The following is a 20,226-nucleotide window of genomic DNA, read 5'->3' as shown; positions in this document are numbered from 1 at the left end:
AAGCAACACAAATTGCTTTACAATATTCAAAATAATTACTTCAAAACTCGTCTTACTAAATATCTATGACTTAAAAAAAAAAAAAAAAAAAAATGTTGCATGATATTTATTAGTACAGAGATTTGTTTAATTTTTTTTTGCCAGGGTTATTTTTTTAGAGTTAAAAACAATTTTTTATTTATTCCTAAGTAGTATGGACTATTTTTGGTATTATTTATAACAAATTAATATTGAACTTATAGTTTATACATTTGCAAATACATTCCAAGATGAGATGCGTAAAAAAGATAAAAAAGAGGTATACCCTGCAAAATGTATGAAGCATTATTACTCCGCTCATCAAAATTTAAACTAATTGTAAATACAGAACTATTCTTTTTATTCGTCGTACTTAGAAAATTATTTGCAATTTCCGCTTTAAATATTAAATTAAAAATAGGTTAATTGTGGGTTACCATTCAAATAAACTAAAACATTACTAGTTTGTCTTTAAATAAATAATTTATTATAGTGTTGATACACGTTTGAAATAAAACCAACGTTTAAAATGTGGGTCATCGTATTTTCCAGTTTTCTTATTAAAAATATTAGGAGGAAAATGGAGAAAATGCAATCGCCTATCCTATATATTAATATATATATATATTTATTTTTCTGTATATAACATGGGTAAATAGAACTATAAATGGAACTATTAAAATATCGTGATTTGATGTCTACCTGAAAAGCTAATGAAAACAAGATTAATGTAAGTATTCAGAGATTATTAAATACATTTGTAATGAAGTAATAAGCATTTTAATTCTCAACGAAAATACAGTTAATAAATAGCTGCTTTACCTCGTCAAAATGACTACTGCTGAAGCTTCTGCTATGGCTGTGGTGTCTCTGCCATTTGTAGTCCAATGTGGGCATGCCGTGATCGGGACTTATTCCACTGGCCCCTTTGCAAGATCTCCAAGTTTCCTGACAAATAATTAATTTAAAAATGTCAACAGGTAGAAAAATATTTGTGTATCACTTTAAAATAAACATTAATTAAATTATAGATATAATTAATTTATAGTTATTAAAGCATATTAATTAATTAACACGATTGTGTGCACCTGAAATATTGTTTGGTTGCTTAAATGTATAAAAAATAAAATTATAAATTCATTAATTGTCGGTACACGTATTAAAAGTTTAAATATATACACGTTTACTGCGTGTTTCAACTTTCAAGGTTAAAAGTATTTGCTTAAGTTTATTTACTTATAATTTTGTTTAGCCAAATAAACATGTTATCAATTAATACAATTATTAAGATTATAAAATTACTAAATGCATGTCAGCGGCGGATCATCAAACAAAATATCAGTGTTTCAAATTTAAATGTACATAATCATACACCTAAAGTAATTTCAATATTATCATCAGCTAAACATGTGCATATGTACTACCAATAGTTAATAAAAATATTGATGATAAGATTATTTTGGTATTTAACTACCGTGTAACTAAATAGTGGCGCTCGTTGATCGTTAAATTTTACTGGTTGATCGTCTGAGTTAATTGGTATAGATATCCAAACAAAAATGTTTTAATTTTTCTGTGCCTTGATATGCTGATTTTTCCTTTGTATTCAAGTCTATCAACAAAAATTTTCAAAACACCTAATCGAATAGTCGTTTCCTTTTCCAATATCAGCGAACTACTAGAAACAAGTAAAATGTTGGTAAAATGTTGTAGAGTACAATCTACATTTTAGAAAACTGAAAATTTACTATGAACTAGTATAATTTTATAGAAATCTTCAAACTGTACAACGTTTCCTTCCTGGTCCTATTTCAGAAAACAGCATTTCAATATATTCTGTGAAATTTAATAAGATAACAAACTAATTTGTTCAGTTTTAATTATGTTGTCATTTCGACGTCCCCTATGAAGAGTGTCGTAACTCACTTTTACGAATTTTTATTTTTTATTTTCAATGGGGTGTTACTGTTTTTCAGGTTGTATTTTAATCTACTCATGCTTTGATTGCTTGTTCCTATCACTATCATATCATATATTATGTCCCAGTCTCCAATTATATTTCTAACAAGTATTAATATAATGTTATTATGTTCAGACTAGGTTTATAAGTCTTGTATTCGCTATCCAGGAACATAATGTACCAAAACTTGACCCACCCTGCAGTATGTTGTATCGTAAATAACATTTACGAATTACTAACCATGCCACCGTTGTGCATAGAAGTAACACAATAGAGAAATCAAGTTTAGTATACCTAATATTATTCAGCACCTACCTATACGTTATAGTTTAAAATAAAACTGTAGTAGGTACTTATGTACAATATATTCGTATAGTTCATCAATGCCAGTATAGGCCACTTGTTTTATCATGAAACGTATTTACTTTTAATAAATAATTTCTAATAATAAAATGTAATTTTAGTAAAAAAGTAGGTAATATTAAAATGGTATTTTGAAGTTCCACTTTTACAGTTCAACCTGAAATTGCGTTTCACCGTCAAGGCGTCACTATTAGAATTATTGTGATCAAAGTTCTTCAGTATATTTATTAAAATTAACACGTCTTGTATTATGATTTACAAGTCTTAGTCGTTAATTGTATAAAGTCTAAATCATTGGTTCCCAACCTTTTTACCACCACGGACCACTTCGACAATATTTTATAGGTCACAGACCACCTCAATTTTACGAAAACTGGGAAGACCTTTTTTTTTTACAATAATACACAAAATTTATCGAAATATGTAAGTTTTTATTATTTTACTTTACTTTTTATTACTATACTATTATATATAATTACACTACTTAACTATACTAAATAATTTAATTAGCTAAAAATTTTACATTTATTAACAATTTAACACAAATTACTATAGTAAAGAAAAACTCAATATAGGTGCAAACGGTTATTTTTCCTTTGCCGTTTTTAGATGTTTTAAAATCAAAACGTAATATTATAGAGAAAATCGTGATTCGAATAATATACATATAGGTATATATTATTTTATCATCAAGTAGGTATTTCATTTCGATTCGTTTTCCTTTTAAGGTTTCCAATCAATAGCGTAGCGAACTAATAATATCCCGGAAGCGATATTGGTATAGTATTTCTAATTGTTGAATAACGTTGAAACACTTATAATATAATACATTATTATTATAAATTACAAAATGTATATTTATACAGTGGACTATGTAAATAGATATTATCGTCGTTGTGTACTTAACTATATACCCGTGTACATATACCGCATCATGAGTCGAGAGCCAATACTACTAATCCATTCATTGAATGTCTTAAAAGGCTTGTCAGTGACTGCTTTCGGATAACACGCTACCTAATTCCTATATGTGTTCACTATATGCTATACATTGCAGAGACCGCTTAAAATTATATTTTATGTAAATATTATATTTTTTGAAAGGTCTCGTTACGTATTATATTGTATAATTTCTTGAAGACGTATAATTTTTTTAGTAAAAATTGCATGGTGTGGAACATTGTTTATTTATTAGTTTATTTCGTACCGTCTGTTTACCTCTACTCACTTTGAAAGCAGTCCGGAATTTGTACGACATGAGATTGTACAGAAGTGGGTTTATAGTGGCTGACAAGTAGTACAAGATTCCCGATACGTAGTTCAGCACCTGATAGACGTTTAAATCGATTTTCGAAGTGCTCGAATAGTCCTCGTGATTAGCGTCTCCGTAGATGGCAACCAGTCTTTGCGCTTGAAATGGCGCCCAGCAGACAAAAAAGGCCACCACCACGACAACTGCAAAGTATAATATTATCAAAACTAACGTTTAGAAGAATAATTCCAAGCCATAACAGTACTGAAATTTTAAAAACTATAGCATGTAAACAGTATTATATAGCCCGGATCTCCACGACTGTGACCATGTTTACACGTCTTGTATACACATTCCCAACCGCCCTTGTTGGTTGAACGTCGTACGACCGGGTTCACCCTTATAATTTTACAAAGAAACCAACAACCTTATTTTTTTTTAAATATTACATTTATCGACTGCATAAGGTTTTTTATTTGAAGTTTAGGCAGACTAAAAACATTCAAAATTATTATTTAATATTATTACTACACATGCCTTTTTGACGGGATATAGTAACTTAAAATGATATTAATTCAATGACGTTATAATAAAAGCTAACGTTGAAGTTGCTTTGATAATCCGTCTGAAGTTTTAAAATAATGTTGAAAAAATACACCGCACAATATATATTATATACCACCATGTAGATTAGTATGTAGAACTCATAAATAGTTTGAGTGATAAAATAATAGTAAATACAATTTATCATATAAATAATTTAAAAATTACACATTATATTATTATAAAAATATAATAATAACTTAGTTAATTTTTACACCTTATACATTATGTGTCTCGTATCTTCATGTACATTTATTTTATATTTTATAATACATAATATAGGTACTTAAAACGTTCCGAAAACAAATTGTTATCATCCCGCCCTTATAATAATTAATAAATTGTACGCACAGCCACTTATTAGATATTTATCATTATTCATTGGTTTGAGTAATAAATACGTAATTATTATACTAGTGTCTAGTCACCGAGAAACATTGACGGAGAGAATGGTAATTTTATTATATGCCAACTAAAAAATATTGATTAAAAAGATTATCATTCAGTAAAATACCTTTGAATGTTGTATAGAGCAGAGTTACAAAAAAAATATTAATTCCGTAAACCTCTAAAAGTTGATAATATTATTGTAAGTTGTTCGGTGTAATTATGGATTCAGAACACGGAACAGTAGATTTTCAATTTAGATTGATTGTTTCTTAAGTTTGGTGTGACCTATAAGACTATAACCTTCGCAAAAAAACTTTGTGAGCTAACTATGTTTATATCGTTAAAAATTGTTTTCAAAATCTTAGGTTAACGTTAACTCGTTTTTAATTTACAATATTTTCAATGTTGTTGCACTGAATTATTCAATTATTACAAAAAACATTATGAATAACCTGAATTACCAAAAATTACTATTAAACAATTATTTAGGATTCAATTATTATAATTAATTATTAGTGTTTGGTGTAAGGTGTTCGTTCATTGGTGCAGTATCCACTATATCTAACCCTATACATAATATGTATAAAACGGAAATTATTAATTTGCTTAATTTAATACTTTAATTTTATATTACATTACAAATGTTAATTATAGAAATTGCATTGAACATTACGTTTAATAATATGGTAGGTACATTTACTTTTATAATAACCAGATACAGTTTATGATCATGCAATAATGCGCACAAATCATTATTTTTTTAGTGGATACATTTTTTTAACGTTTAAAAAAATGAATTAAATACAAATAATGGTGGATTATTTTTTATATATATATATATATATAAATAAATTGCTATCGCCCCGTAACGCTAAAAATAAAAAATATTGTTTATCTCACTCCGCTGACTGCTGTAGCTGAGTGCGCGTGGTCCACACAAATATGTTTTCAATAGTTTACGCGATTTTGCGACGATACAAATCTATTCGAAGAAATATATTCTCCTGGGGTGAACATTTTACGAAAAATGGAAATATTTCTAACGATACGGTGGCGAGATATAAACAACAAATAAACCCGAAAAATTTGATCTTGGCGCACGGTGGGTTGGGATGCCTAACACGTTCGTGGATGCTAGGTGGCTGGCAGCTGCAATAAATGGCTCTATTTTCGCGTGTTTATACGATAATCCAACGCGGAAAGCTTCGAACAGCCATGTTGACAAAATTATGTTTTATTCATTAACCTACATTTGGGGGTACACTATAATGTATTAAACATCATTCCGCGAGCAAACATTGTTTGTAATTAACAAATACTGTTTCTCCGTCGCCGAAGCGTGGTCCAGTGCATCAATCAGTGTTGAAAGTGCCTTGTCCACTGAAGAGAAAAGTCCGGTTTTAAGTCTTAAAAATCCATTCCCCATCCAATCGAAGTATTATTATTGTTATTTATTAAATTTATTTTTGTTAATATAATAATCAATCATACATTTTTTTTTGATTTTTAAGTTTTGATTCGGATTTAGCGATTAGCGTTTTTAGTTTCTGTGGTTAATTTGAATGGGACAAAAATTGATTTTTTACACCCTCCCAAATTATATAGAATTTCTAGTTTCATCATTGTAGTGTTTTGTGAAGTAGTGTATACAAATTAATTAAATATGATTTATTACAAAATATATTCTTCAAACATCATAGTATTCTAGAGCTATCTCATCATGGCGTTGGACGTTGGACTTTTTATTCATTTGTAATTGTATTATCATTATTCAACATATTATATGCACACAAAAAGTGAAGCGAATGGTGATGCCTATCATCGGGTCTCCGGGTCAGATCTCGTGCTGAATTCAAGTCGGTCCAGATAAATTCGTATTATAACGGATGGATGAAAAAAGGGACTTTTGAAATTATCGAAGCGCTACAGTACCACACACATCACGTCGCAGCCACTTCACTTCCATACATTATGTATCGTCAGCGTCCTGCAAAAAGTGTTAAAGCGACATTTTTTTTAATTTCAATATAAGGTAGGTATTACTTCATATTTATTTCACTTGGTCAGTTTTGGCTCGGTAGATGATGAACACGATAATATAATAATATAGGCATTTAAAAAAAAATGTTTTAATTATAGAAAAAAATATTAAATAAATCTAATATTGATACGAAACGTATAGATTACCAGAATAAGTGTGGAGTATGTTATATATATTTCAGAGAAAAAATTGTTTAAAAATCGCTCATCGTTTGAGTAGGTAGGTATGTCAAATATTTTCTTGACGGCTTTTCTCTCCCATTAAGTTCCAATTAATATTCAAAACATAATCAGAATCTTTTTCACACGCCCATAGATACTTAAAAATGACATCCACGAATTTCATATTTCTAAAAAATGTGCTCCTAATAATATTACTGTATTCGATTAATTCTCGAATTTAAAAACTATTTGTTGATTTATTTTAATTAAATGAAGTAAATACATGTACTTCTTCCACACCTGTCCAGATAATATGAGTTAATATTGAAATTTATTTTTTTAATTTTTTTTAATTAAATGAATAAACCTACTAAAAAAAAATTAAATATTTATGGAAGGAAAGTGGTGCGACATAACGAACACGTATGGAGTGGAAATGGGGACCAAATTACGGGGTTGGCGTGGAAATCATAATATATTATATCGTAGTATCTATTCTATATATTATAATCATAATAATAAAATAATTTTATAAATTAAATTAGTGATTGTTGTGATTTTATCTTTGTTTTGTTTTTGTGATGACATTTTGTTGAAATGTAGGTATATGAATTTATCATGATTTCATTAATTAATATAGATGAAACAATAATTGAATTGTATGCGAAAGAACAGTAAACGAACATTAATAAGACACAGTAGGTAGACAGTATCAAATATGAATTACATAATAATATTATATAATTTGATTATATTATATATATTTTTCTGCTCAAGTACCTACATGATTTTTAAAAACTGTTATATTATTTGAAAACAGCAAGAGTTAATTAAATTGTATAATTGTTTATACTTTGATATTGCATTTTACGATATACCATTATTTAAATGTCCACGTTTTTTTGTTGAACCAATATAACTATAGATTTATTTTAATAGCTTGCTGTGAAAAATTTAATTATTGATCCCGATAATAAATTGATAAAATCATATATACCATAAAATAAATTAAAATAAGTCAGCTTATGAAAGTGTTATGTGTTAAAATATATATAAAAGTATTACCTATGTCTTATAGAATCAAATAATTAATAAATCGTGAACTAAATGGTTTAATTAGTCTAATGTTTTAATTCATAACATAGGATAACCTCTATATACTACGATTGTTATTATAATTTTGATATTGAACATTTTTTTGGGGGTTTCGGGTTTTGTTTCTGAAAACGGTTTCAATTTTTTTCAGTTCATGAGTTCAGCCGGTGTAGATAGAGGGATATATGTACAAATTTTCTTCTTGTAGATAGAAACTACATTCTCAACCACCGACAGTATGAGTTTTTGTAATCATAAAAAAAATTTGTTTTTTTAATTCTACAGTGCATTATAATATTATAGAAATTGCAAATAGAATAATTATACTTAACGACATAATTTAATTACTAGTATTATAAAGGAATTACTTCTTGAGTTTTGAGAAAATATAAATAAATTATATATTTTATATATTTATTAGTGAGAATTTTCGGTATTCTTGCAGCCGTTTTATTTAGGAACTTAAATGAAGCGAATCGAGATTTGGCATCCCTTGAATTTGCAATAATGGTTTTATTTCACGTCTTTCAATACCATTTTATGTTGACAACGTCATGTCTAACGCTTTAAAATTAAAAAAAGAACAGAAACAAATGTTGAGTTCAAAATACCCATTAAATGTGTTTTTGTCGACATAATGTATATTTTGTACATTTATTTTTTTTGATCTTAACTCCCATTAAATGTCGACGAAAATTTGTACTTAATAGCAATATACAATTATCTGAAAGACGTGTACCAAACTACCAAGCTAACATTGAAAACGCTTTCTTTATAAACTATACCTACTTTATAACTATACTTTTTTAATAAAAGGCCCTGTTAGATAGGCTTAAAACAGAGAAAACTGTGATTTCTGACTTCCATGTGCGATTAGTTATTTTATTTATTGCGTTACCAAGACTTCGATTTTCCGTCAATACACTATTCACCAAAAGAGAATAAATCCAAATTTCGAATTTCAACCATACTAAAAAATATAATAATATATAATTTAATATATATATAATTTAATTTTAGTTTTTCTAAGCCATAAAATAAATAGTGAAATAGTTTGCTAAGACTTAGTGGAAACACATTTGGTGTGACTGCAGTGCGTGAAATTTTTTTCACAGTGTTCGGTGATAAGTGGCGATTATTATTATTATAGGCGTTAGTAATTAATGTTATATATATATATACATATATACGTTTGATCAACCTCGTTTTATCCTGTAATTATTCATTCATTCAATTGCATATATTCAAATTCCAGACTACTATATTGTCAAATACTTAGATATTTCAAGATATCTTATATTGACGCAAACTTATCTCTTCGAATGAGTCCTTCCTTGATAAAACATAAAATATCTATATAATATAACACTAAGTCCGGTACCTACAATTTTACAATGTATAAATAATATAAAATATTTTGCATTAACCACAGGATACTCATATGTTTTCTCTTTTTTGGAAATTTGGTATAATTAATGTATATAAATAAATAGATAATATTGTATCGATGTACCTATTTGTGGGATACTCACCAAGCATTTTTACTACACGCCCGGTGGCCCTGGTGTTGGTGGAACTCAGGCATGCGGTGTGCCGGCAGTGGGCCGAGCACGTTGTCCTCGACGAGTCGCGCTTGGATTTGTACAGCTTGAGGCCGATGAGTATGTACAGGACGACGATGAGCGTCCACGGAGCCAGGAAGAACAGTACCGAAGACAGTTCGAACGAGTACGGCAACTTGTTGGCCAGCGCACACGTGGACAGCTCTGGTATGATCGTGCCGTCCTGTTCACGACCGTACACGAGTCCCATCTGTATGGCCTGCACACAAACCAATACGACGCGTGGTTATATAGTCGTACACGACGCAGTGCACTGAAGGTTTAGCGATAAAAGAAAAAAATAGAAGATTACTTAGGTAGTGAATTTATTTTTTATTTTTCACCCTCGACAGCTCTGCCCCCCCTCACATTGGCACCGCAACACATAACCCTGAGTGAAGTTCGTTTCCACCCGGGTTAAACCTTTTTTGTTTGTCAGAACTTTGTAAATCTCTTTGTGCGTGCGGTTAACCACGAAAATCCCGGGTTACTCCTCGCTCCCACACGCCAAAAATGTACGTAAGTAAGTTTTCCGTTAAATCTCGGCAAGACAAATACGATACTATAGCCATGACTTATTTAAGGCGCATTATCGCACACTCAAGAGTGCTATTTAAACCCGTTTTTTTGGCGATGTATATGTGTACAAATGTAATAGTACGAGGGGTATATTAAGTACACCTAAAACAAACCATAAATATTGTTTTTTTCATTAATTTATAATGGTATTACAATAAGTATTGTTTGCGATCGGGAGCAGAATATATAAAAATTGTTTGTATCTGTAGGTACAATGGAAATTTTTTCCTATTATTTTTAGAAATGAACATCAAAGCCAAAACAATTTTCGTCTACCTATATTATAATAATCCACAATATATAAATTATACAACATAATAAGGAATATAATATTATATCAGACATTTCGATTGCTTTTTCAAACCTCAGTTTAGTGTTGTAGTCTGCGTTCACTCTAAAAATATACTTTGTTTCTATAGTATAGGTATATTATTTCATTATTACACATCCGAAATGTCATTTTGTCAATGATTTTATTTCATTATTGTAATCAAATAGTTCATGGGACGCACACAATGAACTATTGAAGCCAGACAAATTGTTAGTGTCTGGACAGTTTCAAAATTCAAATCCTATCATTAGAGCTTTCATTACATTGTCATTTTTATATTACTCTAGTATTCTACTTCAGATAAACAAAATAAAATTGTAATAATAATATTGAATGTACCAATCGTACTAACCGAATTAAAATTCTTCAGGAGTAACAGTTCGCTGAATTATTAGGTTGTATAATATAGATGAAAAATAAATACAGATTTTTCCAGTAGCTTTAGTGGCTGTATATTGTTTATTGTTATAAATTATAATACGTTTATTCTACTATAAAAAAATCATAGAAATATGTATACTAACCATGTGGAATTTTCATCAACAATTTACAAATATGTAATATTATAACGCTATAACATAAATGCTAATATTTACTATTTTATAATAGTGTTAGGTTTGATAAATATTTCATTTTAAATGAACAAATATCAACTAAAACCATTTATACTGATTATATTGTACTCGTATACCTACACATAATTTAATATACTAAATGCTCCAGTCAAAAACATGTCCCGGAAAAATGAAAAACCTTATATTAAATAATATAAAAACGATTACAGATTCATTTTCCGAGTACTATAATTTTGAAATACACAATATACATATAATAATATCTATACATTTCAAATAATTACGGGGGTGTTGACCGGTATAATGCTCCAGATTGTGAAGTTGTCTGACCGTGTCCATTACTCTGTTTGTATTTTACCGGAATGAAATAACATAAAATCGAACGATGGCTAACGCAAACTGAAAAATGCTTTTAAATTTTTTTCATTTAACGTAGAACAAATGATAATAATATCAGTTGCATGAATCACATCTGTATACGTTATTCTTCAATATTATTATGATGTGAATTTGGAAATCTAGTTATCACTTATTAGTCGCACCACGGGGATAGAAAATGTCGTGTACAGTATGCTCTAAAGCTTTCTCTCAGCAAGACAACAGATATAAGATTGCAGAATATTTTTTTTTCGGTGTTTATTTTACTAGTTCATAATATTTAAAATACACGACTTACTCCCCGCACGGACAGCAAAACATGCTACACGCGTTATATTATACGCCGTGATAATATAGGGACTAAAATCGTATGTACCACGACACATGTTGTGTAGTGCGAAATGCAAAATGATAAATGCTATAATGTGTTCGTCCGATCATTTCATGATTATCCAATATTTAAATACGTAATATATTATGTATTTGCTTTGCTCCGTCAATATTACGTCAACTCGGTTGGGGGTAACGTTTGCCATCATGACTATAAGCCGTTCGTCCACTCGCTCGTGGCTGGGTCAGTGTGTGGCAGAATGTATCAAGTGTGTCAAGTGGTCTTCCAGATTTAATCCCACCACGGGAAAATGAATAAAATATAATAGTTTAAAACGGACCGGTCAAACCACACCTTTGGCTGAAAAAAAGAGATAAGTCTGCGCGTTGAAAATGTGTTCCGAGTATTTCTAAGTTGATTGTTTTATTTTAAATAATTTGATTTAGAGTATTGAAAAAAAGTTTACGGAAACAATATTTGTTATATGGTACACGGATGACGTATAATATGATCTATTACTTTTAAAGATAACGAAAAACCATCAGTAAACTAATATATTTTTTCCGCTTGAATAATTGGATATAGCAACAAAGAAAAGTTTGTCAAAAACTTATCTGCCATAAAGAGCCACGTGAAACGAGTCAAGTAACTTTGAACAGTGATGGATATTTCTGAGCGAACGTGTCGACGTATCCCTTGGTATTTTTTGTATTTTTGATGTGCGACACATACTAGACAAGACGTAGTACAGTAAAAAATATTTCAACAACAGTCGCATAAGTTTAAAGCTAATAGAAATCAACTTAAAATAATTGTACTTTATTTTAATAGTAGGCTTAAATATTTATTCCGGTAATCTTTATAAGTACAGGGAATTTACAACAGTAGGTACAAATGTACAATTCATATTTCTTTTATCTTTGTACCTATAAATGTTTGTTTTATCAAACTCATCCTAATCTATGCAGGTATTATCGGTTAATGCCGAGAAATAAATGAACTAACTGTAATGGTTAAACTTTTAAGTTTAAAATACGGAACAGTTTATAACAAAATCATCCATTTTATAATATTATGGAGAAGATTATTTTAATAATATAACGAATGAACAAAATGTCTGGAAGTCATTATTCATTATAAGTGTGTTAAAGATATATCATTATGATGATCATAATAATTTCAAGGTACCTTTAGTATAATAATTAAAATCATGCATACCTTCATGTATAAATGGGTATAATATTATATTAAATATTTAAATTATTTTATCTTTATAAGTCTCTGAATCTTTAAAAGGGACACAATATCTTTGTAGACATGTTGAGTATAATATTTTATATCTAGATTATTTTTAAAATTTAATCGAAATTTAAATTGTTTAAAACAATTCTAAATAGGGAAATGATTATTTAAACAAAAATCACGTCGTGAATCATTAAGGTATCATTTTTATTTAAGGTTAAACTTTTATATTACTATTACTATTCACCAGTGTTAACCATGGTTTTATATACAATGCCACGTTGGCATTTATTCACCATAATTAACTGTACTAAAAATCTACGGGGAAACGATCTATAGTTTATCCTGTGGGGAAATTATTTATATTTGTTGAATGAAATGTATTTAAACAATTTTACCAGTCAAAGGATTTTACGTTAAAACAAAGGTTAGAATACTTTGGTCAGCCGATAATAGCTACAAACTTTGGTAGAGAGAGCTATAATTATTACTTAGTCAGACGAAAATTGTGCTCACCTAGCAGATTTAAGTGTCGGACTATAAACTAAGTGTTTTATTACAGCCCTTGGTTTTCTACGAATAATAGTAATGGTTAAAATACAACGTGCACGTAATTTACATGATAGGTACCTATAGGTACCTACCTAGGTACTGAGGCGATAGAGGAATATTTCTTAATTTTACGTGCTCCAATGTTTATATTGTTTATAACAATAATATAATACATATATAATATTATATACATTATATTTTATATGATATAATATTATAATGCAACAGCAATGATGTAGTCGATTCTATTACACAGATGTAACATAGTAGGTACCTATAATATGCAGGGATTCAATATAATATTAATATTTTCCAGGGGAATTTTATAGAATTGAGTTAGTTTAAGCTGACCAACACGAGTAAAATATACCTACTCATCAGTAAGTAGAATATTTTACAATAACGTGGAATTATAATGAAAATTAATTTTGAATACATTTAAAATATATCACTGTATTGGCTGGTCCTTAAAAATATACACATGTATAATGTAAATAGGTATATGTTTTCGTACCCTACAAAAAGGTTCAACATTAAAATCTACATATGTAAGTGACCCTAACAAAATTATTCGCAGGTCGAAATCTGTTGTCACTTCAAAGGCTATAAGAACGCTGCTATCTAACCTTTAGCATCGTTAAATTAGCAACAAGAAATATTCAACAGTGATTTGCTTGCATATTATATTGACTTTAAGGCTATTATAATAGTTAGGTTGAACATGTCAAATACAAAATCCGTGGAAATGCACAAGGTTTCGATTTGGTGTCACTGCTCGATGAAGATTTTTCATCGTATAATGAAATGATAAGCCTGGAAACATTATTGTTTCAGTGCATAAACTGTTAAAGTTTTAAAAGGTTCATGCCTCGTCTTAATGAAACAATCAGATTCTGTTGATAAAATTAGGAACAAAGTTGAGACCATCGCTGTAATTTATGGTTCTAAATGCGAACCGCATTTAGAAAAAGCAGATAGTTTTGGTTCTAAAACGTTAAATAAACCGAGAACAGTTTACCATAAAATATAGAGCATTGCTTCTTTATGTTGGTTAATTCAGACTTTTATATTAACTACTATAAACAAAACTAAATAACTGTCATATTTTATTTTCATTATTTTTGTTCGACCCATTGAAATAATAGACACATCAATTATTGTATTGAATAGTTTTTGTTCTAAATATATAGATAAAGTTTGGTACATTTTGAACGGAATTGATTGAAAAAAACATTTCGTTTTTCTTAAATATTTAAAGAAACAATTTATAACTGTCAAATCATCGACATATTATCGATATTATTAATTTATTTATTAAATAAATATTATATAATATACCGGGGAATTGTGAGATGTACAAATTATGTGAAATAATCTAGTAGTTTTTTAGTTATACATACTAATAATATGTATTTTATTATGTCGAATAAAACACACACGGTGAAACTGAAACACTTAACCAACTCCTGTGTTGATAACTGACATCGTTTTTCATGGTAAGTAATACTTTAAGAAATGTTTGAATTCAATAGGTAAAATATTATAATAATCTCAATAATTTTATTGTTTTTGTTTGTGATGATAAATAGAGAATATTATAAATAACTTTATTGTTTTCAAAGTTTATGTCAGTTTCCTATTTAACGATTTAAAATGTAATTTTATCATGTGATGATAAAATATTATGGCCATACAATACAAATGTTATTAAATCGAATGAAGTATAATATGTGGTAATGAAGTGTATAATAATATAATGGATGTTTATCGAGTTTTAAAATTCTGCGTCGTGTACTTTTGTTGAATAAGAGCTTTATCTGTTCAAATAAATAAAAACAAATTTATTTCGAGACATCCAAATTAAACAAAATTAGGGCAAAAAGAAAAACGTCAGGAAAGTAATTTTTTTGACAAGTCCGTGACTACGGTTACATCTCGATTAGTAAAGTGCGACCACTGGCACAGATTCGTTGAACAGAGAAAAATATGAACAGGACGAATCGCAAATTATGATGATAATTTCAACAGCTCGTTATGGTCTTGTGTCATCCGGTTACACAATATATATTGTGTGATCAAAAATAAAATAAATATTTCTAGATAATTTTAAGTCGCGTGCAAGAATTTATGGATATTACGATGTTATATTAATATGATAAAATAAAAAAAAAAATGAAAACCGAAAGAATATTTACTTGCATTTTGGCAAGTACACGCATTTCTACAACCATGATGTCATTATTCGTTATATCTACCAAAAACGGAAGATGAATTTTATAGATTTTAATTATTTTTTTGTCGTGTCGACGATAATCTATTACGTTATGGTATTCCATCCGTCGTCAGCTACATATTTAGATGACTCATATATCGAACTGTCAATTTTTGCCAACGTTGATCAAACAAGAATAACATCCACGAATACAGTAAAGACAACTTCAAAAAATAACAATGATACAAAAATGTCTGGACAGGGCCGGGATCTTAACAACAGCTGGTGATTGTACTACAATGCATCCATTTTCATTGAGTTAACTGTAGATATTATGTAACCTATATATTTCATTATAATATTAGATACCCTTTAAAAAGGGTGATTACTTCGTTCACAGTCCACAGATACATTTCATATTTTCATACCTTTAATAGGTACCTAAGTACTTAATACTTATACAAAAAAATTCTAACAACAAAATCTTTTTCACTCGTAGGACGTACACAAATATTCGTGTGGTAATTTGTGTAATATTTATCGGTTAATATTTATAAATATTTAATTAATTTACGTTTTGAATTTATAATAATTTCGAGTCTTGATAACTCGAATCTCAAGGAAATAAATATAAATTTGATTTGTGTATTTTCTGACTTATGTACCTCAACCATAACTGAAAAACTATCAAAGGGGCGAGAAAAAATTCAAGTTATCAAGACTCGACTGTATATTTTAAAGTATTTGGTGGTTATCATAAAAAATTATTGCTATTAAATAACATTAATATTTGAATTTTGAAGTGTAGAAAAAAAACCTATTTATTATACAGTAAAATATAACGAAACAGTGCACTTAATATTATAAAATTGAAGAGTATCTTATAAATTAAATAGTTTCTTTTACAAAAAGTATTCAAATATGAAATAAGAATAGGTCGTCACAATTGTTGGGCAATTTTAGTGATTTCGAAAAATTGTTGAATTTTTGGTGGTTTTAGCTAACAAAATTGGTAAGTGTAGATTAATATCTGAAAATGCATTACACGTTTTATTATACGTTTTATCGTATAGTTATATATAATATTGACCAGACATAAAGTTCCTTTTTATTTCTGTAGAAAATGTAGAAAATGTTGTTTTGATCAACTGTTAAAATCTATTTGAAACTCGTTTTCGGTTTTTTTTTTTTGATTATGAAAATGATAAAACATACTTTGTTTTTGTTTAATGGATCTATCGCTAATGTATACGCTATAAGAGAAAATATACTTAAATGTACACAATTTATACCCAGGGACGAGTCTCCAGTTTCACCACCCTAGGTCATGGGTCCAGATGCAGTTAAAGGCGGCCAGCCTTGGAAGACGTATATGTTCTGTTCGTATAATTTTATAAATTTATGGTTCATTACTTTTCTCCTCTCCTCTCCGTCCATGTCAATAAAGAATAATATAATATCCGTACAAAATTCCGACTTCCAACCGGGTTATTGTTGTTGTTCAATTTGCACGTAGTGATCTAATATTAACGTTTGTGAACAGGTATAATGCGTAAATATCTTTGAATGTCTTTTGATTTAGCAACAAAACAAACTCGACAAATCGGAAACGTTATACACCTTTGTATTTCATTTGAAACCAATGGCCACCAAACTTTCAATTGCCCATGGCAAAACAATGTAATATTATAAGATCAGTAGACAGTAAGAACACCGACGAATGGAAGTTTTACATCGAATGTAGCCTCGAGTCTGCTCAAGCGTTTGGGTATAAGCCTTGGAGCTTTTATTGTAAAAGAAGAAATTTACTCTTCGAATGAAGTACACTTTGTTATAACGGTCCACATAATATAACTTGTGCGAATGTGTTTATTATTATTTGTTTTTTATCACTGAAAGTAATAAGACATTGCCTCGAAAATGGATTACGTGTTATGTTCTAACCAACTTCTCAAATTAATATTATAGGTACCTACACATAAAAATGATGTGTTCAACTTTTTTTATGCCAAGGTTGCAGTGAATAAAATATACACATGATTATTTTTAATAGAGTAAAATTTGTGTTATTTCGTATATTCTCATTACACTAGACATATTACCAATAATATACTAAAATCCCAAACTTATAATACTACTACCTACTTCTGAATATAAAGAGTTTTCATATGAGAAAACTTATATGGTAAAAACTCCTGAAAATAATTTTGAATTAAACATGTAGTTACTTGAAATATTTTTGTAAAATGCGTAAACCTATGTTATATAAATATTAAATATATAATACTATGTGCGAAAATATACTTATTAGGCTAGCAGTTCTACTTAGTGCCTACCTGTACTTTAGATACAACAATTATTCAGTAGAACAGTGATATTTTATACAAATATTATGATGTATGCACCTATTAAATATGTAGGTAATTGTTTATGATAATTTAGTTTTTTTCAATGTTTTTTGAGCAATGAAACCAATATGTAAACCAGTAAACCAGTCATTTTTTTGGCCGATTAGTTTTTTGGAATACTTTTGTGTCTTACAAATATTATTATTGGCATCGATAAATATTTAATTTAAATTAAAATCGCTTATACAATATGGGAGTTATTACTATTTAATTTCTTAGCTTGTTGAAACATTTACCTGAGGAAAAGCAAGTGTCAGCGCTATGACCCATATTATTAATATGTATTTAAATGCTCTCGGCAGACTGGATTCTGTGTGTGATATAAACGGATGACAAATTGCAACATATCTTTCAATGGTAAACGCTGTAATTGTCAATACAGTAGCATTCGTCGACGTCTCCGCTGCAAACCCTCTGATTATGCAAAACATCTCTCCAAACACATATGGATACCTAAAAAATACCAGAAAATAATAATTATAATGCATTTCAATAATTTGTCAAATTAGCTTATCGTAATAATTATGCGATAAAGATTGTAATATTATTATAATATTAGTATGTATATACATATTTTTTTATAATTTTAATAATAAACGATTTTATGCTTTTACATCAAAATACATTATTTTTATTATAACAAATATAGACTATGAACGTGTTAAATAGTGATGTATTATTGTACTAGTTCATTCTAAAAATAAGATACTCGCCATTCGAACGGACTGAGATTTTATTGACGTGTGCTTATGGCTATTTGTAAGATAATTTACAATTCCTACAAATCAAATGCCTCAAGGTAATCGTTAGTTGTGATGTTGATTTTAATACAGGTACATAACTACCTTTGTAATAAACTTAAGTAAAAATAACGAAGATTTATTATAATATGCTGAGCGTTATAAAGCGTTATACATCAATCAAATGTATAGGTCATTATTAATATTAAACTATAAGTAAATTTAAATATTTCATTTATTGCCAGGACACTTTTCAAAATGTAGTTGTCTATATTTTCCAAATTTCTAAATAGAATATTTGAAGAAAAAAAAATTATAATAATTTACGAATTTCTTACAGCCGTTTTAGAGCTTGGAAAATTCAACTCACGAGTAATCGATATGGGAAACTTACACATTACCAATATTATATTAAATTGGTAATATCGTACATGCATTACTTGTACACCATGGTTCTTCCAGTGAACAAAATTAAATTTAAATCGACACACTCCTCTCTGTATTATGTACCTTTATATAACATCCGTCCACAGAATTGATTCTATAATATAGGTAATATTATAAACTATAATAAAATAAATATTTATGCATAAGTATATTATTAATTTATGTTTATGAAAAGAGCTCAACAGATAATATTATTATGTAACGATGCATGGAAGGACGTTTTACTTTACAAGGTTGTATAATTATACATATCAGTAATTGAATCATTTGAAATTCCATACAATACACAAGAGCTATCCTAAATATATTAATAACTGTTTAATAAAAATACGATCAACCTTCTTAAATGGTAGTAAAAATTCGAATAAATCTGGTATATTTTAATATTATATATCATAATCATAATTATCGCTTGTAGCGTATATGAATGGCAATAAATCTATTTATCGATTGTTTTATAGTTTTTTCTAGTGTTGTTTAATATCCTTCGTATGATACCGTCAGTATAACATTTTATAAATATTTATTATCCTGTGGTAACGAGTATAAAATATTAATTTAAACTTGGTTTTTGGTATTTTTATCATTCATTTTTTAATCCAAATACACTCTAAAGTTTTTAAAATATTGCAACATTGCCACGTTTGTTTTAAAAGACATTGTAAAGTTTTTATTCTTATAATTGAAAATCAAATAAATTGATTTAAACCCTCTCACATTATAATAATGTTAGTGATATTTAATCTTTTGGATTGTATACGATACTACTGATTTATTTAATAAATAAATAATAGTAAAGGTTAACGTAGTTAGCTATATATTTTAATTAAAATTCAAGCATCAAAAATTTGTATATTTATATAATATAATATATTAATACAAAAAAAAACTAATTAATTCTTTTGTGAATTGAGCTCAAAAATATTTAAAAAAATATTAATAATAAC

The 20,226-nt window shown here is 28.4% G+C and overlaps 1 protein-coding gene across 2 annotated transcripts in view; it reads right to left on the bottom strand.

The window, feature by feature from the left end:
* The window catches only part of LOC100164962 (pyrokinin-1 receptor), a 39,011-nt gene that overhangs the window by 1,493 nt on the left and 17,292 nt on the right, over nucleotides 1-20,226 (bottom strand). The window contains exons 3-6 of one of the 2 annotated variants that reach the window (XM_016800336.2): nucleotides 18,329-18,545; nucleotides 9,416-9,704; nucleotides 3,560-3,796; nucleotides 841-966 (exon numbers count right to left, since the gene is read on the bottom strand). In XM_016800336.2, coding sequence (XP_016655825.1) covers nucleotides 872-966; nucleotides 3,560-3,796; nucleotides 9,416-9,704; nucleotides 18,329-18,545 — 838 coding nt within the window. In that variant the 3' untranslated portion in view covers nucleotides 841-871. The remainder of the gene's footprint in view (nucleotides 1-840; nucleotides 967-3,559; nucleotides 3,797-9,415; nucleotides 9,705-18,328; nucleotides 18,546-20,226) is intronic. The other variant, XM_003241036.4, reaches the window with a different exon arrangement.

The sequence above is a fragment of the Acyrthosiphon pisum genome, chromosome A1 (assembly GCF_005508785.2).
Source record: "Acyrthosiphon pisum isolate AL4f chromosome A1, pea_aphid_22Mar2018_4r6ur, whole genome shotgun sequence".
Classification (NCBI taxonomy): Eukaryota; Metazoa; Arthropoda; class Insecta; order Hemiptera; family Aphididae; genus Acyrthosiphon; species Acyrthosiphon pisum.
The sequence above is the reverse complement of the archived record's forward strand: the minus strand, read 5'-3'. Positions and strand labels throughout refer to the sequence as shown.